Source organism: Vigna unguiculata, chromosome 2 (assembly GCF_037176805.1).
Source record: "Vigna unguiculata cultivar grain cowpea cultivar isolate G323 ecotype 2 chromosome 2, ASM3717680v1, whole genome shotgun sequence".
NCBI lineage: Eukaryota > Viridiplantae > Streptophyta > Magnoliopsida > Fabales > Fabaceae > Vigna > Vigna unguiculata.
The window spans coordinates 3,386,942-3,407,642 of record NC_140793.1 but is presented as its reverse complement, the minus strand read 5'-3'; the positions used below and the strand labels follow the sequence as shown (position 1 = coordinate 3,407,642).

Here is a 20,701-nt window from a genome sequence, read left to right as displayed (position 1 = left end):
ATTAAAAAATAAATCAACTAATTGAATAAGTCACAGGTTAAGACTATTGCAACTAACCTTTTAACCTGTTGAAAATCCATTCAACATATTAAAAGACACATTTTAACCTGCTGAAATTTTTTTCAGCAGATTAAAAAACACAATAAAGACCAAATACATCTAACTAATGCTATAAGGTCTAAAAAGTGAATTACAAACATCAAGCATTCTTTCCTAATGATTGATCCATGTGTAGGGCACACGTTCAAGGCTTGTTCAACTTGAATATCATCAAATCTCCATAACTTCATCAACGTAGCTGTTATTCCAAGGTAATGGCTCCAAGTAGTTCAACAAAGCTTCATCAAATCTTCATGAGACATACGACCCGAGCTTCACATGTCAACATTCTCCCCTTGATTTGATGAAGCCAACCTCTATCTTCCTTTGCAAATTGCTTCCATTGGTTGGATACCATTGAGTTGATGAAGACATTCAAGTTTGAACTTGTGAACCTAAAAACTTGTTTCCAAGAGTAGTATACATGAGCTAACAAACACACACAGATGCAAATGTTCCCCTATCAATAATATGGGTTCAATTTCATATTTGATTATAGATTCCACTATTAATGCTTCTACTTTACTCCAATTTGATTAATTTTCAATTTTCAATTTTTCTCCCCCTTTGGATTCATCAAATAGAACAAATGCATTAAGAGAACAAATAGTGCATAACATTTCATTGATACCGGAACATGAGACAATCACCAGAAACTGAAAACAGAGAAAATAAGCATAAAGTTGATACAATCAACCAACTGGAAATAAAAACAACCAACTGAAACTGACAGAACTCAAACTGAAAAATCACAAACACATGGATGCAATGCATGATCCTAAAAACCAACACAGTTAGTCATCTTGAGGATCATTTCTGGTCTGGAATGAAGTCAGCAGATCCTGGATATCATGGATTTGGCCATCCAATGCATTGAACCTCTCATTGCAATAGTTGTGATGTTTATGTTGAGACACATTGAGTTCATGCAGTTGATGCAGCACCATCCTCTCAAATTATGAGTGCACAAGGCCTTAGTCATTTGGAGGGTTGTAGGGAATTAGGTCCATGGGTCAAATAGTAGGTTCTTCCTCTTGATTCGAATCACTTAGGTCAGCTTCATGGTCATTTGCACCACCAACTACAACATCAGCAGTTGTCCATCCATTTTCCACCTTAAGAAAGCCCATTTTGTGCAGATTTTGGTTAGAGGTATGGTTCAGCAATCCAGTTGACTCTTCCAGCTCATCTTCTACATCAATTTCAAAGTATTTTATGAAGTTTGACACCAAAACCACATATGGCAGCCTGAAATTTGTGAGCCTTTTGGCCTTGAGCATGTGATCACGAAGCATATAGATCCAATCCACTTGCATATTGTGTTGGATGCAGTACATGAGGATCAAATCTTTCTCATTCAATGTAGAGTGGTTGCTCCCACGTGGAACTATGATTTTTGTGACAATCATAGCAAGAAGCATTTGATCCACATTGAGACCACCAACATGAAAGTGTTTGATCTCAGCAGTAGGATTCCTCAAGCATTGGCCATAGTATTGGACCTTGTTGAATTCTTGGACAGCTCCAGTTTCACCCTTCCTCACTTGTACACCCCTTGGTTTGAGTCCAGCCACATCTTTCCAAGCTTTCTTATTGATCTCCATGCGGACACCCTTGATACTTGATAATAACATATCATTTTTGAACTCCAAGTTAGTGAAAAACACCTTCACCAAGTCTGGATAAATTTTCCATGAAAGTTCAAGGAAAGACTTCAACCTTTTTGGTCAAACAAATCAATAAAAACAACACATGGTTGATGAAATAACTGTTAAGAGCAGATATTACCTGACAAAAAGATGCTTTCTTTGACTAGGTCAGCTTTGCATTTCAATTCGTTAGTAAATGTGCAATTTAAGTAAAATCAACATGTTGAATTTATAATTCAATCGATTAAAATATCATCAGAGCATTAGAGATTAAAACCAAAATTTGGTTAAATGAAATAAACTGATTGATTTAGAAAATCAATCGATTGAAAATCATAAAATTGAACTTCATTCTTCCAAATTCAGTTTTAATAAAATCAACATATTGAATTGTGAACTCAGCAGATTAAAATCCATAGCAGATCAAATTTTCATCATTCGGTGGCAGTTTAAGTGAAATTAACACGTTGAAAAGTAGAATCAACAGACTGACAAATATCACAGATTGGAATTTATGCAAAAAGAGACAAATTTAAGTGAAATCAACACGTTGAAATTAAAAACAACAGGCTAAATATGATAGCTTTCAATTTCTGCATACAACAGTTGATTTTTATGAAACCAATGCATGAATATATAAGATTAACATGCTAAAAACACATAAGATCACATTCTTCATGTCTAATGTAACATCCTGGTCGGATATTACAAATTTAAATAAATAAAATAGAAATAATAATTAAAAATCATTTATTATATTGTCTTTTCCCAAAACACAAGAAAATTAAAACATTTATTTCATCGGAACATGGTCCAAAATCCATATTGTATAAAACTCGAATCAATATATAAAATTATGTAACAGAAATGTTTACAAAACTATTCAAAACCATAAACAATAAAAATTTTGATAAAGCTTTTCCCTAGTCTAGCCCCGTTTCGGCTCTATGCTTCATCAATACCACCTACAACATCATTTGTCCCATCTAACGCAATACATGATCATCGCCAAACACAAGCAAATAGGATGAGCTCATAAACAGTTAACATATAAGTTAATAAAATCAAGATATACCCAACTATTTTATTCTAGATAATTCTTGGCCAACACATTATTACCCCAAGGTTTTTCAACCTGCAAGTCACACAAATAATTGACCATGGACTCAGGATATATGATGCTCCCACGAACCTACCCGCTCGTGGTCCTGCCTCTACGAACCTCCCCGCTCGTAGTCCTACCTCTACGAACCTCCCCACTCGCAATCCAACTCTACGGACCTCTCCGCTCGTAGTCCAACACACGTGATCCACCAACTACAAACCTCCCTGCTCACAGCATCTCTCAAGTGTGAGCACGGAACATACGAACCTCCTCGCTCATATCCCCACACGAGAGTATCAGGATATGAACCTCTCCGCTCATATCATCACATGTTCACCACCATCCATGAACCTATCCGCTCATGGCACAACATCTCCTGATCCAAGTCTCACATCACAACATGATAACGAAAACAAGAAAAGCACACTACGCTACACAAGGTAGATACTCAAGCTAGTCTTAGGGATTTCAATCCTTCCACGAACATGCTCGCTCGTGGTCTAACTCTACGAACCTCCCCGCTCGTAGTCCAACTCTACGGACCTCCCCGCTCGTAGTCCAACACACGTGATCCAACAGCTACGAACCTCCATGCTCATAGTAACCCTTAAGTGTGAGAACATAACATATGAACCTCCTCACTCATATTATCACGTGTTCATCACCGGTCATTAATCTACCCGCTCATGACAAAATCAAGCATATCCCAGACCAAGACCAACACAACAAGCCATGCAAAACCTGTATCACAAATGCACCCTGCCACTGCATCATCGCCTGGCGTAGCCTAAGCGTCGCTAGGCAAAATGGCAGTGTAGACCGCATGGCGGTTCCACATCACCGTTGGGCGCCACAACACACAAGACTTCCTTGTTTCCTACTATTGCATGGCGATCCACTCTACACCGACAGGCGCTACACCAATAATGTGACACTACTTGTTTTAGGTACTCTAATTCAGTTCCTAGCATTCAACCATTCAATTCTCAAACATCCAGAAATCAACAAACATATTCATATACTCCAAATTCCAATATCACAGCACATATGCGTCTTTAAAGTATAAGCACACATTTCTCTCTTTTATAATTCATATATACTCACATCTTAAATCAATGCTAACACATGTTATTTTCCCAACCCTTTGCATGCTTACAATTCACATACACCACATAAGACACAACCAAAACTATATACTTATTGTGCATGCCCTTGCAATTCCATTACATTTAAAGTATGATTATCATGTTCCCTTATTTTCCCAAAACTCGCCATGATCATGCAACACTCGGTCATAGTGATATCATCAATAGTGGCCTTTTTCACACACTTATAACATCATACATTCAAGCTAACATATATAGGTTCATATATTCAACATGACTCAGCAAGCACTACCAAAAACACACTCATCAATTACACATCTATATATATATATATATATATATATATATATATATATATATATATACATTCACCAATCAAGGCCATACCAACAATTAAGCACACTTAATCATCCATTAATAATCATACTCTTAGGGAATTCAAACAACCAATAATGAGTGACGTACATCTCCATCTACTGACATCCAATTCAAATCTCCACCATTCAAAGTGAAGAACAACATGTTATGAATCACCTTTCAAAATTTGACTTAAATCGGCGGTTAACGAATCGGGAAACGCAATTTTACAAAAACTGCGCAAACCAGAAAAATCTGTGGCGCCTAGCGGCTAGAAATCAAAAGCTTGGCGCCTGGCGATATAAAACCAACGCTCGGCAGTTCCTGTTGCGTGAAATGTACAAAAAATAGCATTTTTGCATAGTGTTCATCACAAAAACCCAAAAAACAACACATAATTCATGCATCACCTGGCGGACCTTCAATGCCGCCAAGCGGTGTCTAGCCAGAAACTTGAAAACAACGAAGGTTTTGATCATACCAAGGCACCACATGCACGCATTATACTACACAAACATCATAAAACAGTTATACACATAAAAGAGCTCCCCTAACCTTATATTCCTTGCTCCAATTGGAAATCCTAGAGTCCTTCTTGCACCACAATTGATCTAGCTCCAAGTCTTTCTCTAACCTTTGCAGAAAAGTCTCTCTACACTCTTCTTTCTCACGTTCTTGTGCCCTCCAAAACTTTCCCCAGCAATCCACACGAAATTCCACTGTTCGACACTCCTAACTCTCCTTCCTCTCACAATTATTAGCCTAATAATTGTCCTTTACTCACCAAAACACCATTAACAAGTGAATTCATTGCACTCTAACTGATTATTCCATACGGTTTCTCTAACGGATACTAGTGTTTCTAGGTTTTCCCTAACCTAGCAGAACCTAAAAATAATAATAATAAAACACAAACAAGTCAAGACTAATTTGTGCTAGCCAAGGTTCGAACCCACAACAACTCAATTATCAAGACAATGCCCAACCATTCAACCCATTCATGTTGAATGATAATTCCTATAAATCTAGGATTATATTATCACTTATCATGATCAAGCAGTTTATTATTAAAATAATAAACAATTAAAAATACACACAAGTAGCATACACAAGATTCAAACCCAAGTCCTCTCACATAACCTAGTACTCTCAATCACTTGAGCTAGTACTATTCCATGTCATACAAGCTAGCATGAATTCTCGTAAAGGCTCTCACTACCCGCATTTATTAATTAATTAGTTATTTAATTAATTAAATTTTTCGGGTCTTACATCTAATATTCCTAGTTCAATTCTTAGCTTATTAAACCTATCTCTAGCCAATGATTTTGTAAACAAATCAACCAATTGATTTTCAATTTTAACAAATTGAATTTCACAATCTCCCTTTTGAGCATGATCCCTGGTTTTAGAATGTTGATGACACTAGTATTATCACAATACAATGGTACCTTACTTAGCTTTACACCATAGTCCAAAAGTTGATGCTTCAACCATATGATTTGTGCACAGCCATGTCCAACAACAATATACTCAACTTCAGCAGTGGAGAGTGCCACACATGCTTGCTTTTTGCTATTCCATGAGATTAGACATGAGCCAAGTAGATGGCAAGTGCCACTTGTGCTTTTCCTATCCAATTTGCGCCCTGCATAGTTAGAATCTGAAAAGCCACTAAGAGTTATGTCAGAATCACATGGATACCATAAACCAACATTGGTTGTTCCTTTTAGGTACTTTAGAATCCTTTTTGCATCTTTAAAGTGTGATTCCTTTGGATTTGCTTGGAACTTAGTGCATAGGCATACATCAAACTGGATAACTAGCCTACTTGCTATAAGATAGAGCAAAGACTCAATCAACCCTCTATACTTGGTTGAATCCACTGGTTGGCCAGCCTCATATGCATCCATAAGGCAATTTGTAGCAATTGGAGTGCCAACTTCATTGATTTCCTCCATTTTGAGCTTTTTCAACAAGTCAAAACAGTATTTTGATTGGCTTAAAAATGTTCCATGCTTAAGTTGTTTGACTTGCAGCCCTAGAAAGTAGGTAAGCTCACCCATCATGGACATCTCAAATTCTCCCTACATGGCTGCAACAAACTCTTCACACAATGTGTTGTTATTTGAACCAAAGATGATATCATCAACATACACTTGAACAAGTATAACATCACTTTCATGTTTTCTATTGAAGAGTGTTTTATCCACTGCACCTCTAGCATAACCTTTTGATAAAAGAAAATTGCTTAGCCTTTCATACCACTGTCGTGGTGCTTGTTTCAAACCATATAAGGTATTTTTCAATTTGAAAACATGGTTAGGATAGAGATGATCCTCAAAGCCATGAGGTTGTGATACATACAATTCTTCATTTAGGAAACCATTTAAGAATGTACTTTTCACATCCATTTGATGCAATTTAAAGTTACACATGCAAGCATATGCTAAGAGTAATCTCATAACTTCTAGCTTAGCTACAGGTGCATATGTTTCATCAAAGTCAATGCCTTCTTCTTGATTATACCCTTTACAAACAAGTCTAGCTTTGTTCCTTACAATGTTATCATCTTCATGCATTTTGTTTTTAAAAACCCATTTAGTTCCAATTATATTCATATCATCAGTTTTAGGAACTAAAAACCACAATCATTTCTTGTGAATTGATTGAGTTCATCTTGCATATCAACAATCCAATTACTATCATTCAAAGCAGCATTCACATTTTTAGGTTCAATTTGAGATACAAAAGCAACATGTTCACAAAATACAATTCTACGTCTAGTGGATATTCCCTGTTTGATATCACCTATGATGTTGTCCTTTGATAAACCTCTAGGCTAAATGCAATCCTTAGGCAAGAACCCTCCTGCAGGTCTGGAAAACCACCAAGCATGCACACAAAGCTTGAGAAAGATCAAACCTCAGTGGTAGTGTAACATCCCGTCAGGATATTACTGATTTTTCATAAAATAAAGGGATATAATTAAAAACACCGCATTTAATAATACCTCATTTTCCCAAAACACGGGAAAATTTAAAACTTTTATTAACGTGTAATGAAAACAAGAGTCCATAATTTGTAAAGCTGAAATAATATTCTAATGTTTCCCAAAGAAGTTACATAATTATCTCAAAACCAAAGCAATACAAACATAGATAAAAAATCCCAGGTTATCCCTCGCTCCGAGTCTAAGCATCACCGACACCACTTGCATCAACATCATCTATTCACATATACCGCGTATACGATCATTGCCAAACACAAGCAGATAGGGTGAGCTTAATAGATAAGGCATATATATAAGTTTACAGATATATACATATATAACATATCACCATAAACAACACAAACATCCCAAATCGTTCCATCTTTGAATTCATGCCACTTGGCCACAACCAGGTTATTCGTGTTCTACATCTTCTAGAGAATACTTCAAGATGACTTGATGCCATACCTATCGGTCACAACCGATAGAGCACGTGCGGGAAACCATTGCTACGGATCATACACCGTAACGCCAGGTGGAGTTTCCAAATATGAGTAAAACTCGTAACGTCCCAAGACTACCAAACTCGTCAGTCAACGACTGAGGAGGGCAATATATCTGGACCCATCCGTATTGGCCGCAACCAGCACACTCACACTGGCAACACTCGCCAACCTGAGCCACAACTCAAGGGTTCCTCGCGTTCATCTGCCATCCCGAGCCACAACTCAAGAGATGCTATTCCGAGCCACAACTCAAGGAATACCACGTGCTTAACCCCTATCCTAAGCCACAACTCAAGGGATACATTCCGAGCCACAACTCAAAGAACACCAGCAATCCCACCTTTAAAGCATCACTAAAAGCATTGTAGAGAGCACCTACGAAATCACAACTCCAAGTTGTAGCAGTTAAAATCGCCTGGCGGGGAACACGTGTCGTCAAGCGTTGCCAGCTCCCAGACCGCCTGGCGGGTGTCGCGTACCGCCAGGCGCCAAGCGCCTCAAAACACGTAAACACAGTAGCCATCGCCTGGCAGTTCAGACCCCACCGCCAGGCGCCAATGCTCTAGGACCCCACTATCGCCTGACAGGATCTCCCGCTCTGTCAGGCGCCACTCGCTCCAGAAGCCCCCCTGTACACTGGCTATTGCCTCGCGGTCTCAACTCTGCCATCAGGCGCCATACCAGTAACCTGCACTGTACTAACTCCAGACGGTCCGACCAGATTACACTATGATTCAATCCACAAAACCTCACTATATAATTTCTCCCCAATCCTCTTACACTCATTCCCAATAATTAACTTTCTACCCACGTTATGAACTTCTATTTAGATTTGCTAACCCAACTTATAAAAGAATAGTCTTGGTTAACCTCATTGTTTATCATATCATGCATACCCTTATGCGTTTCATACCTCTACTACTATCTTATTTGTCTAACAGTGAGTAAAACACCACCAAGGTTAATATAACCCACCATTACAACTTACTACCGTTGCTCTCAAATCCCCAATTTGACAATACAAATTAACCTTAAAGTTTCACAATTCAGTCCTTCTTACACAAAAACAGAACTCTGGTTTGTTTAGCCTGAGATTAAATAATGCAACATTCACTTTATCTACATAATCATAACACAATTTGCTTACATCTACTCATTTCACTCTTTCCAATGTATTTAGACCCCTCCCTTACTCTCTTTTCACATCTTTTCTCTTTGCCCTCCAACTTGCTTCTAGATTCAGTCGTCATCCTCACTGTCTCGCGCAACCACACACAAAAACAACACTGCTGCGGAGGCGCCTGGCGGCGCGGGGCTTGCCGCCAGGTGGCACATAGAATTCTGGTAATTTCCCAGTCTCCCAGCCCCTGCGAAATGTTCCTCCTACAGTTTGGATGCTTTCTTATCTCCTTCACAATCCATTCTCTCCAAGAACTTGATGCCAGTGCCAACAGTCATCACATAGTCTAATTCCAACAAACCCGTTTTAGTATAATTAACTTTCGTAAGCTTAATTCTACCAAACCGCCAATATCCAAACCTTAACAATTCAATTTCATTGTTCCATCGAATTAAACCATTCATTACGCTATAAATCAATTATAATCAAGTTAGATCATCCCTTAACCACTACCCCTCTTGTTTTCCTTGATCAACTCAATCCAAAACACCCAAAATCACAGAAAATCGAGCCTAACAGACTCGCATCGCCTGGCGGAAATTCATCACTGCCAGGCAGTTCAATAGAGAAACCCAGAAACATGGTTACAAACTCGCGTCGCCTGGCGATACAGGGCTTCACCGCCAGGCGGTTCCTCCAGGAACCCAGAAAACACTCAAATTGGTATGAGCCGCCTAGCGGCTATGTATAGCCCGCCAGGCGGTTTCTGGAAATTTTCCAAAAATCAGAAACTCACAAATACAACAGCGATCACACATTCATGCTATCATACTATTCATGAAATTAATAAAATAACTCCCCTAAATTGGATTGCTTGAGAGACCCCAATGATCACCAATGTTCTCCCTTTTGGTTTCTATGTCCTTCCACCTTCATGCTAAGAGAATTATTAGCAAAAAGAAAATTTACTTTGGGTTTACCAAGGTTTGATCCCACAATCATGCCATGCCAAACTCAAAGCCAAACCATTCAACCAAATTCACATTTCATGCTAACAAACATAATTCAAATATCATATTAATCCATCGCATGATTAACATATATTTAAAATAATAACCAACAATAACATAAAATTGGCATACATAGGACTTGAACCCAAGTCCTCTCACACAATTAAATACTCTCAACCATTTGAGCTAGTACTTTTCCACGTCATACCAATCATAATTTAATGTCATAAATGCTTTTCCCTCCCGTATTTATTAATTATTTATTTATTTAATTAATTAAATTTCACGGGTCTTACAGGTAGCACAACCCTGCCTATCACAAAGACCTTATCCAAGCTTCAAACACAATCCAAAAGCTCTAAGAATTGATCCAAGATCAATCTTCAATAGCTGTAGTCTGAATGATCACGAAAGAGAGAGATTTCCAAGGTTTCCAGAACAGTTTCACGCTAAAAAATGATCAAGTCCTCTCTTTCAAAAATCACAACACTTATAGTTAAACTGTTATGAAATTCAATAGGTTGATTTTCAAATCAATTGGTTGATTTTATTTGACTTAAGTGAAATCAGTCGATTAAAAAATAAATCAACTGATTGAATAAGTCAAAATTTAAGACTACTACAGCTAACCTTTTAATGTGTTGAAAATCCATTCAACAGATTAAAAGACACATTTTAACTTGTTGAAAAATATTTCAGCAGATTAAAAAACACAATAAAGACCAAATACATCTAACTTATGCTACAAGGTCTATAAAGTGAATTACAAACATCAAGCATTCTTTCCTAATGATTGATCCATGTGGAGGGCATGCATTCAAGGCTTGTGCAACTTGAATATCATCAAATCTTCATAATTTCATCAATTAGTCATTATTCCAAGGTAATGGCTCCAAGTAGTTCAACAAAGCTTCATCAAATCTTCATGAGACACACCACCCTGGCTTCACATGTCAACAATCAGGTTGAGCAAAAGTGGGGTTTGGATCACTATTCTAACATGGTTTCGAGAGTTTTTTTGCATATATCATGACGAGGAACCAAATTTTTTCTACAAAATATTAATTAGATTAGGATTTAGTCTTTTAATGGATAACAAAATAATTGGAGCATAAAAATTAAAAAACCGCAAATGTGATAGAAAAATAAGATCCAAATCTAAATTATATATGTTCAAAGTTAGGTTTTTCTAAGAAAGATAATTCGAGTTTAAATAAAAAAAAAAAACCCTTACCTTTTTTCGTAATAAAAATCATAGAGAAGAACTCTTCTCAAGTTTATAAATGTCATTTATCCGTTGAAAATTTTGTTTTTGTTTTGATCATTCTAGCGGTTTAGATCGATAATTTTATGTTTATTGTTTGTTACTCTCAATTTTATAATAATTAATGGATTATTATTTAAAATTAATAATGTCTCAAGAATGATTAAAGAAATTAATTTTATTATTTATTAAAAAAAACATTAAATACAATTAATTATAATAATTTAATAAATAATTTTACATAAAAAAAATTTAAAAAAATTTAAATAAAGGTCTCATTTTTTTTTTAATTTACTTTAAGCTTCGTGAACCTTGATCCAGCGAATTTATTTCTCATTCTAATAACAACTCAGATCCTTATAAACATCAAATGAGTTTTAGAAAAGGAGTCGTTTGTTTGAAGGAAAAAAAAATATTAAAATCACAATGTCTTAGGTCTTTTTATGCAAATTTGATGAACTCTCCGGTTTATAAAAAGTCTACCCTTAATTTTGAATATTTGTAAAAAAAGAAAACTTTTAGGAAAGGAAAAAACAAAATGTTTATAACAAAATTTGATTTATGATTAAAAATAAATATAAAACGATTTAAAATTCCATAAAAGAATTCTTAAGATACAAGGAATAAGGAATAGAGCAATACAAAAGACAACATACACTAAAATTAGTAGTAGAGTAAAAGAATTAGAATAAAAATCATTTTGTTGTTAATATTATAATTTTTAATCATAATAAATGAGATATTTTCTCTAAAAAGCAACTTCTTGATTATAGAACGTTTATCCCGTAATCTTGTTTTTAATGTCTTATTAAAATCAATAATAAATCATTCTTATTTTAAGTAATTATTAATTTTGCATAATTGTGAAGATGAGAGATTGCCTATCCTAACTTAAAACTATATTGGGTCCCCAAATTTAGATAAATATATTTTCGAATTTAAATTATTAAAACCATAATTACATCTAACTTATATAGCAGAGAAAAAAAACACAGATGCAGATATAATAGTTTATGGTTGAATAAAGAAGATATATAGACCTTCTTCTTTCTCATTGAAATTGGCGTTTTAGGGTTTATCATATATTGGCGGCACGTTTGGATTGACGTCGTTTTACGGCAAACGCGCGTTATACAGAAGCCGCTGTCTCTAACTTCTGCGTCCTTTTACCAATTTTTTCTTGAAGTGCTTCTTCAGATTCGAAAATGGAGGAGGGAAGTTCGGATGGCGATTGTGACCGCGATCGAATCCGCAACATCTGCATCCTCGCGCACGTCGACCATGGCAAGACTACCCTCGCCGACCACCTAATTGCGGCGGCGGGCGGCGGTGTCGTTCACCCGAAGCTCGCCGGGCGCGTCCGCTTCATGGACTACCTCGACGAGGAGCAACGACGCGCCATCACCATGAAGAGCTCCTCCATCCTCCTCCGCTACCGCGGCCACGCCGTGAACCTCATTGACTCCCCTGGTCACATCGACTTCTGCAGCGAGGTCTCCACGGCGGCGCGCCTCAGCGACGGGGCGCTCCTCCTGGTCGACGCCGTGGAGGGCGTCCACATCCAGACGCACGCCGTCCTCCGCCAGTGCTGGATCGAGCGCCTTATCCCCTGCCTCGTTCTCAACAAACTCGATCGCTTGATCACCGAACTCAAACTCACTCCCTCCGAAGCCTACACGCGCCTATTGCGAATCGTGCACGAGGTCAACGGAATAGTCAGCGCTTACAAGTCAGAAAAATACCTCTCCGACGTCGATTCTCTCCTCGCCGGCACCGGAACCGTCGGCAGCACTGGTGAGACTCTGGAGGATTACGACGATAACGAGGACGTTTTTCAGCCGCAGAAGGGGAATGTTATATTTGCTTGCGCCTTAGACGGGTGGGGATTTGGGATTCGTGAGTTTGCGGAGATATATGCGTCCAAGCTTGGTGCAAGTGTGAATGCGTTATTGAGAGCCTTGTGGGGACCTAGGTATTTTAACCCTAAGACGAAGATGATTGTGGGGAAGAAAGGTGCTGGTGCTAATAAGAAACCTATGTTTGTTCAGTTTGTGTTGGAACCCTTGTGGCAGGTTTATCAGGGGGCCTTGGAAGGGGACAAGGGGCTGGTGGAGAAAGTTATTAGGTCGTTTAGTTTGTCGGTGCCACCGCGCGAGCTGCAGAATAAGGATGTGAAGGTCGTGCTGCAGGCGGTTATGAGCCGGTGGCTTCCGCTGTCAGACGCTGTTTTGTCGATGGTGGTTAGATGTCTGCCGGACCCGGTTGCGGCACAGGCGTTTCGGATATCGAGGTTGATTCCGAAAAGGGAGGTTGTTGGGGATGTGGTGGAGGAGCGGGTGGTGGAGGAGGCGGAGATGGCGAGGAAGGCGGTGGAGGGGTGTGAAAGTGGGGATGAGGTTCCTTGTGTGGCTTTCGTGTCGAAGATGTTTGCTTTGCCGGTTAAGATGGTGCCCGGACAGAGGGGGGAGGTTGGCAATGGTTATGGTGATGAAGGGGAGGGTGATTCCGATGAGTGCTTTCTTGCTTTTGCTAGGATTTTTAGTGGGGTTTTGTATGCGGGGCAGAGAGTTTTTGTGCTTTCTGCGTTGTATGATCCGTTGAAAGGAGAATCGATGCAGAAGCATATACAGGAGGCTGAGTTGAAATCGTTGTATTTGATGATGGGGCAAGGGTTGAAAGTTGTGACATCTGCCAAGGCAGGGAATATTGTTGCCATTGGAGGTCTTGGGCAGCATATATTGAAGAGTGCTACACTTTCTTCTACTAGGAATTGTTGGCCTTTTTCGAGTATGGCATTCCAAGTTGCCCCGACTTTGAGGGTTGCGATTGAGCCGTCCGACCCTGCTGATGTGGGTGCGTTGCTCAAGGGCTTGAGGCTTCTCAATCGAGCAGATCCGTTTGTTGAGGTCACAGTGTCTTCTAGGGGAGAGCATGTTCTTGCTGCTGCTGGAGAAGTTCATCTTGAGAGATGCATAAAGGATTTGAAGGATAGGTTTGCGAAGGTAAGCTTGGAGGTTTCTCCACCTCTAGTGTCCTACAAAGAAACCATCGAGGGAGAGGTATTGAACGTGATGGAAAATTTGAAAGTTCTTAGCAGGAGATCAGATTATGTTGAAAAAACAACACCCAATGGAAGATGTGTTGTTCGGGTGCAGGTGATGAAACTTCTACCTTCTCTGACAAAGGTGCTCGATGAAAGCTCCGATTTACTTGCAGATATCATTGGAGTTAACTCGGGGCATACCTTAAAAAGTTTGGAAACCCAGAGACCAAGTATTCTTGAAAATGAAAATCCAGTTGAAGTGCTAAAAAAACGCATATTGGATGCAGTGGAGGGTGATATTTTGAGCAGGAATGAAGACGACAAGGACCATGCTGAGAAATGTAAACTGAAGTGGCTAAAGGTTTTGAGGAGGATATGGGCACTTGGACCAAGGCAGATTGGTCCTAACCTACTCTTCACTCCTGATATCAAAGCAGAGAGTACCGATAGTTCTGTCTTAATACGGGGTTGTTCTCATGTGTCAGAGAGGTTGGGTTTTGTGGCCGATTCTACTACCAGTGACTCAGTTGCTGAGAGGTCTTCAACTGCAAACCAAGCTGTGTATATTGACGCTGAAAACCTTGAGAGTAGTGTAATATCTGGGTTCCAACTGGCCACTTCAGCCGGACCCTTGTGTGATGAACCTATGTGGGGTTTGGCATTTGTTGTTGAGGCTCGCATATCTCCATTTTCAGGGCATAGTGATGAATCTGAAATGCCCCAGCAATCTGAGCAGTATGGCATCTTTGCAGGGCAGGTAATAGCAACTGTCAAAGATGCATGTAGAGCAGCTGTGCTTCAGAATAAGCCACGGCTTGTAGAAGCAATGTACTTCTGTGAATTGAATACACCTACTGAATATTTGGGTCCCATGTATGCTGTACTTTCCCGGAGAAGGGCCCGAATTTTGAAGGAAGAGATGCAAGAAGGTTCCCCTTTCTTCACTGTCCATGCATATGTTCCTGTTTCTGAGAGCTTTGGTTTTGCGGATGAGCTTAGAAGGTGGACTTCTGGTGCTGCAAGTGCACTTCTTGTCCTTAGCCACTGGGAAGCACTTTCTGAGGATCCTTTCTTTGTACCTAAAACAGAAGAGGAAATTGAAGAGTTTGGAGATGGTTCTAGTGTTCTTCCAAACACCGCAAGAAAGTTAATTGATGCCGTCAGGCGTCGCAAGGGCCTTCCTGTGGAGGAAAAGGTTGTGCAGCATGGAACCAAGCAGAGGACACTGGCTCGTAAAGTCTGAGACTTCTCGTTACAGTTGTCTCCTTAGCTGTTACGAGAACATGTAGTTGTGGAATATGTGTAACTCATACTTCATGTACTGTACCGTTAGGAACAATTTTGCATTGTGAGTTTATTTATTTGTAGCTTCACCAAAGTTTTGTTACATAGAATACAATCAAATTTATGATGACTTTATATTTTGAGTAAAATATAATGTTCCATTTCAATGTATGTATGGTTTGGCTTTTCTTATGTTCTGGAAAATGGAATTTGACTTTAGATCGGTAATATACTGGCTGTGGTGTTATATTCATTTACCATGCATCTGTTTCACTCATCTGACAATCAATTCCTAAGCCTTTGAAGGCACAAATTGACCATTTTACATTCTTTTCATCTTTTCTTGCTGTGATTTCTTTCTAAATTGCCATGGTTCACAAGTATCAAATGTCAAAACTATACTGTCATAGTTGATTGCTTTATGAAGACTTTTCAGACAATGAGTATTAAGTTCATTGTCAAAACTATATTCCCATGGTTCACAAGTATTAAACGAGTAAGGTGATCAAATAGCAAACAATGCCTAATTTTTGTGAAACATGTAGTTTTATTAAGCTTTTGTGTCATAGTATTTCAATTTCCCTGAACTTCTTTCAGTATCCTTGACAATTCATAAGCTTTCATCAGTCAAGCATATCTATGTTTTATGATAGTTTTAAACCGCTTCCGCACGTTAGAGAGGGAAGAAAGTTCAAATTCATTCTAGCCTATCTCGTTATTCTTCTGTTTTATGGTTATTTCTCGGTCTAGTGAATATTATTTGCTCCTTTCTATTTTCAGCTTTTTTTCTTGTACATTTGATGGGTCTAAAATGTGAAGTATCAGATAGAACAGGTAGATATTAATGGTGTATTTATATGTAAATTTATTTGCTGAGTGAATATTTTTTGCTACTTTTTTATTTGATTAACATACCCATCTCAAATGTCAACTCCCTTTCAATTTGAGGTGTCTTTGGCTCACGGTGGGTAATTTACTTGCAGTGTTGAGTTGAAAGTACCGATCCTACTCGGATCTTGCTGGTTCCATCATGGATCTCATTGGTTGGCATGATTTGGTAAGCCCGGTTGCATTGTGGCAGTGAGGAATGGTGTATATTGTTTTGTACTGCATTGTGGATTTTGTTTACTGATTTGCCAGTGCCAAATGTTGCCACGGACATGTGGATGCAACACTGATATTAGAGCATGTATTTTCAAGGGTGCCTCTTGAATCTAATTTGTACGAGACTTCGAGCTGGTGGGAGTCTCTTCAATCCACAGGAGGGAAATCAAACTCCAAATTCCTGATTCATTTTCTAATCTTCAACTCTTTATCAGGTTCAGGTTCATTTAATTGGTGAAACTGAGGATGTAGACAACTTTATTTGGTTACTTGAATCATGTGTGTTGTTGGTTGTATTATGATTCAAAGTTGTCATCTCTGAGCCTGAGAGCCGAAGAGAATGCTACTTTAGGATGATAGTGTATAGGAAGTATTTGGTCAAGAATAGGCGTCAGGTCATTTTCCTTCCTCATGTTCAAGATGTGTTTAAGAAGAGTATGAGCCAATGTGTGTGAAAAGCTCTGTAGTGAAACATTCTTCAAAAGCACATGTTGGCCTACCTAACATTTTCAATTTAATATTGATGGGAACTAAACAAGTTAATCTGATCTATATACTCATGTATCTGCACTTACACAATTGAGAAGTTTCATGTCAGTTGTTGAATTAAAAAATGTCAATCTTAGTCCTTTTTTTTTTTTCATGTATAGAAGAAGTACAAGTCTGAGATGTACACGAAAAGAAGCTTTTCTTCATTGGTTGTCCTAAGAAGTCTAAGAGATACAAATTCTATTGTTTGAACCATAATAGAAGAATAGTTGATTATGGTAATACTTGTTTCATAATTAATTCTAAAAAGATTATTTACTTAAGACACTATACTTTAACAATACTTTAAACAAATTTAAAGAAAGACACACTGTCAAGTAAAGAAGAAAAGAACATTTAATACTGCATAGAATATATTTAATGCATCTTTTAAAATCAAGCTAAGAGATGTAAGGACATTTAAAATGAATAGAATATATTTAATGCATCTTTTAAAATGAAGTTGAGAGATGTAAGGGCATTTAAAATAGTTGAAGCTCTTCAAAGGAAATTACAAGAGCTACTTTCTTTACAACCCATATAAAAAAATCAAGAAGAGAGATTACATAGTATAGTGCCAACACTTTATCTAGTTTATCATTGTTTGTGTTCATATATTATACTAAAAGAGAGTAATATCATACATGTCAATACACTATATTTCTCTCAAGTAAGCAACTATGTGATCTTTTGATCACTAATCAACTAATCTTTTTATTTTGGTAGAGTGGTTATTTGATAAAAAAAAATACTCAATTATTAATTCGAAGTGATTGTTATTCAAATAATATTTAATTAAGCCTAATTAAACCAAAAATAGCTTGTGAAAATAATAATTGATTAAGTCATAAGTGACTTGAAAAAGAAAAAAACTTAAATGGGTCACTCAAAAATGATTAGAAGCTGAAATACTAAGAATGATTTGCGAAAATAATATTTAGTTAAATCATGATTGATTTATATGAAGAGTATTTAAGAAGTTAGTTATGAGTAACTATGAGTCTAAACAATTGTCAGAATATTAGTAAAAAATATTATAGATCAAAATAATACTACCTTTGTTCTTCGTAAAATTACTTCACTTGATGAAACTCAGTATATAAATGTAGTTTGCATGATGAGACAAATTAATATACAACTTTCTTCTATATTTTTCTATCTCCTGATCTTGTTATGTTGCTCTAGTATATACATCCATTTGGAACAGAGAGTTGTCGATATTGTATTAAAAATAGTTTAACTTAAGTAAATCAATTAAGTCATAAGGTTAGGCATGGTGTGCACTTCATTAGATTTAACCATTATAACAACCATCAAATAATTACTTAATATATAAAATTATCCATTAAATATTTTTTATCAAACCCTATTAATTTTAGAAGAAAATTAAAACAAATATGTTTGTAGTTTGCAAACTGGATGTGAAATTGTTATTTAATCTCTTCCAAATTTTGATACATTTAGCAAGAATAGATATGGTCTTTTTAACTCAATAATATTAAAATTATTTTATATGTTAAATATAACATCCATACTTTTAAATAACTGTATTAGTTATTCTATCCTTATCCTTAAAAATAAGATTTAGAAAATCTTATATTTTTTTATGTTTCATATTTCATCTCGATGTAATTTGAATATTAAAAAAGAATAATAATAATAATAATAATAAATCAAATACTTTTAAGAAATATTATAACTAAGTAAAATGAAAATAATAATAATAAAAGTAAATAAAAAGTGTGTGTGTGTTAAAGCATTATTTATTAAAAAAAAAAAACTTCTTAGAGATGAGAATATAAATAGATAAGAATATAAGAAAAAACAATAAAGAAAAGAAAAAGAAAGATAAGGAGACTAGAACCAATAACCATGTATCTAATGCACATGTCACCATGCAATTAATGCACATATATGAATACTTGAACTTTAGCTTATAAATATGGGTGAAATGGAAAGACAATGTTGTGGAAAAGAGATAAAAGAAAGGTAAGTTACGTGTGAGAAAGGAAAAAGAGTGAAGGACAAGAGAGAAAATAATATATAGAGAGAGAATGAGTGAGAAAGTTTGGAGAATAAGATTCCAAAATTCTTATCATATCAGTTGATAAATTCATGAGTATTATATTAATCTTTATTTAGTTTGAATCGTATACTATTTTATTTATTTCTATTTTAACTTATTTTCATTTATTATCATTTTTATTCTTTTATATTTATATTATTTTAATTTATCTCCATTTAAGTATTGGTCCTATCTATTTATTTATTTACTTGATTTAATTTACTCCTAGTTACGTACATGTCTTATTTATTTGATTAATTTTATCTTAGTTATATACTAGTCATGTTTATTTATTTATTTAATTTTGCCTCTAGTTATGCACTGTTGTTGTTTATTTATTTCATTTGATTTTATCTTTAGTTATGCACTGATCCTATTTGTCTCATTTAATTTTATCTTCAGCTATGCACAAGTCTGTTTAATTATTTCATTTAATTTATCTCTAGTTATGCACAGATCTTGTTTATTTATTTCATTTAATTTATCTCCAGTTATGCATGATTTCTTGTTCATGTTTATTTATTTCACTTCATCTGCTTGTTCTTTATATCAATTTATATTTTTGTTATTATATATTTTTTATAACACTCTAGTTATTTATTTATAGTTATTGGTTTGATTCTTATTTTATCATTATTTTATAATTTAAAAAATATAAAAAATAAAGTAAAAGTAAATATTATTTTATTCAGTGAGATGGAGATATTGATTTGAATGAAAATGGTGAAGGCAACATTTGTATATTGCCAGATCTTTTAATTCAAGAATCTGAGATACCTTTACTCATTTTTAGTGAATTTTGTTTATCCTGGTCTATTAAGAATATCATTAATTATGGTTTCTTTGGTGATGAGGCTATACTTTATCATACAATTGACTTATTGAACAGATAAATGACTTCATTTTGTCTTTAATATGTGGTGAAGAACAAATTTATTTAAGTTCGGACACTCCTTGCCAATTTGATGAAGATCAACAAATTCAAGGTGAATGATTTACTCTAGAGTTTCTCAATGATACTTAATGCTTAGGGATTCCCAATCATAGTATTAAATTGAAATTTGGTGTACCTATCATGCTTTTAAGAAACATTGATCAAGTAAATGGTCTTTGCAATGGTACAATGTTGTAAGTCAATGATTTGGAAAAGAATGTTATCTCTATTACAATAATTGTACTATATCTAGGCAAATTTAGATAACCCTACGGTCTAAATTGTCTATATATATAGTCCTATGATAAAAACATTAGACGGATAATCACCTACGAGTGCATAACGGCCTAGGCCGCCTACTATAAAAGGTACAGTACAATAAAGGATCCGTTAAACTATAAACTTAGGCTTCCCATAGAGACTCAGGACTTGGGCCCAGCCAAGCCCATCGAGAACCTAAATATTGGCCCAACCCATAAACAAGGGGGCATGTGCAATTAATGACTCTATAAATACACGTGGACCCCAACAATTA

The 20,701-nt window shown here is 36.4% G+C and overlaps 1 protein-coding gene across 1 annotated transcript; it reads left to right on the top strand.

Annotated features, from left to right (window-relative positions):
- Positions 1–12,212: 12,212 nt before the first annotated feature.
- Positions 12,213–15,670, top strand: LOC114173389 (Ribosomal protein S5/Elongation factor G/III/V family protein). Its single transcript, XM_028057753.2, has one exon. The coding sequence runs from the start codon at positions 12,414–12,416 to the stop codon at positions 15,492–15,494; it is 3,081 nt and encodes a 1,026-aa protein (XP_027913554.1). The 5' UTR covers positions 12,213–12,413; the 3' UTR covers positions 15,495–15,670.
- Positions 15,671–20,701: the final 5,031 nt, after the last annotated feature.

Excerpts from the sequence above, each read along its gene's own strand:
- LOC114173389 (XM_028057753.2), top strand. The coding sequence starts at position 12,414 with ATGGAGGAGGGAAGTTCGGATGGCGATTGTGACCGCGATCGAATCCGC.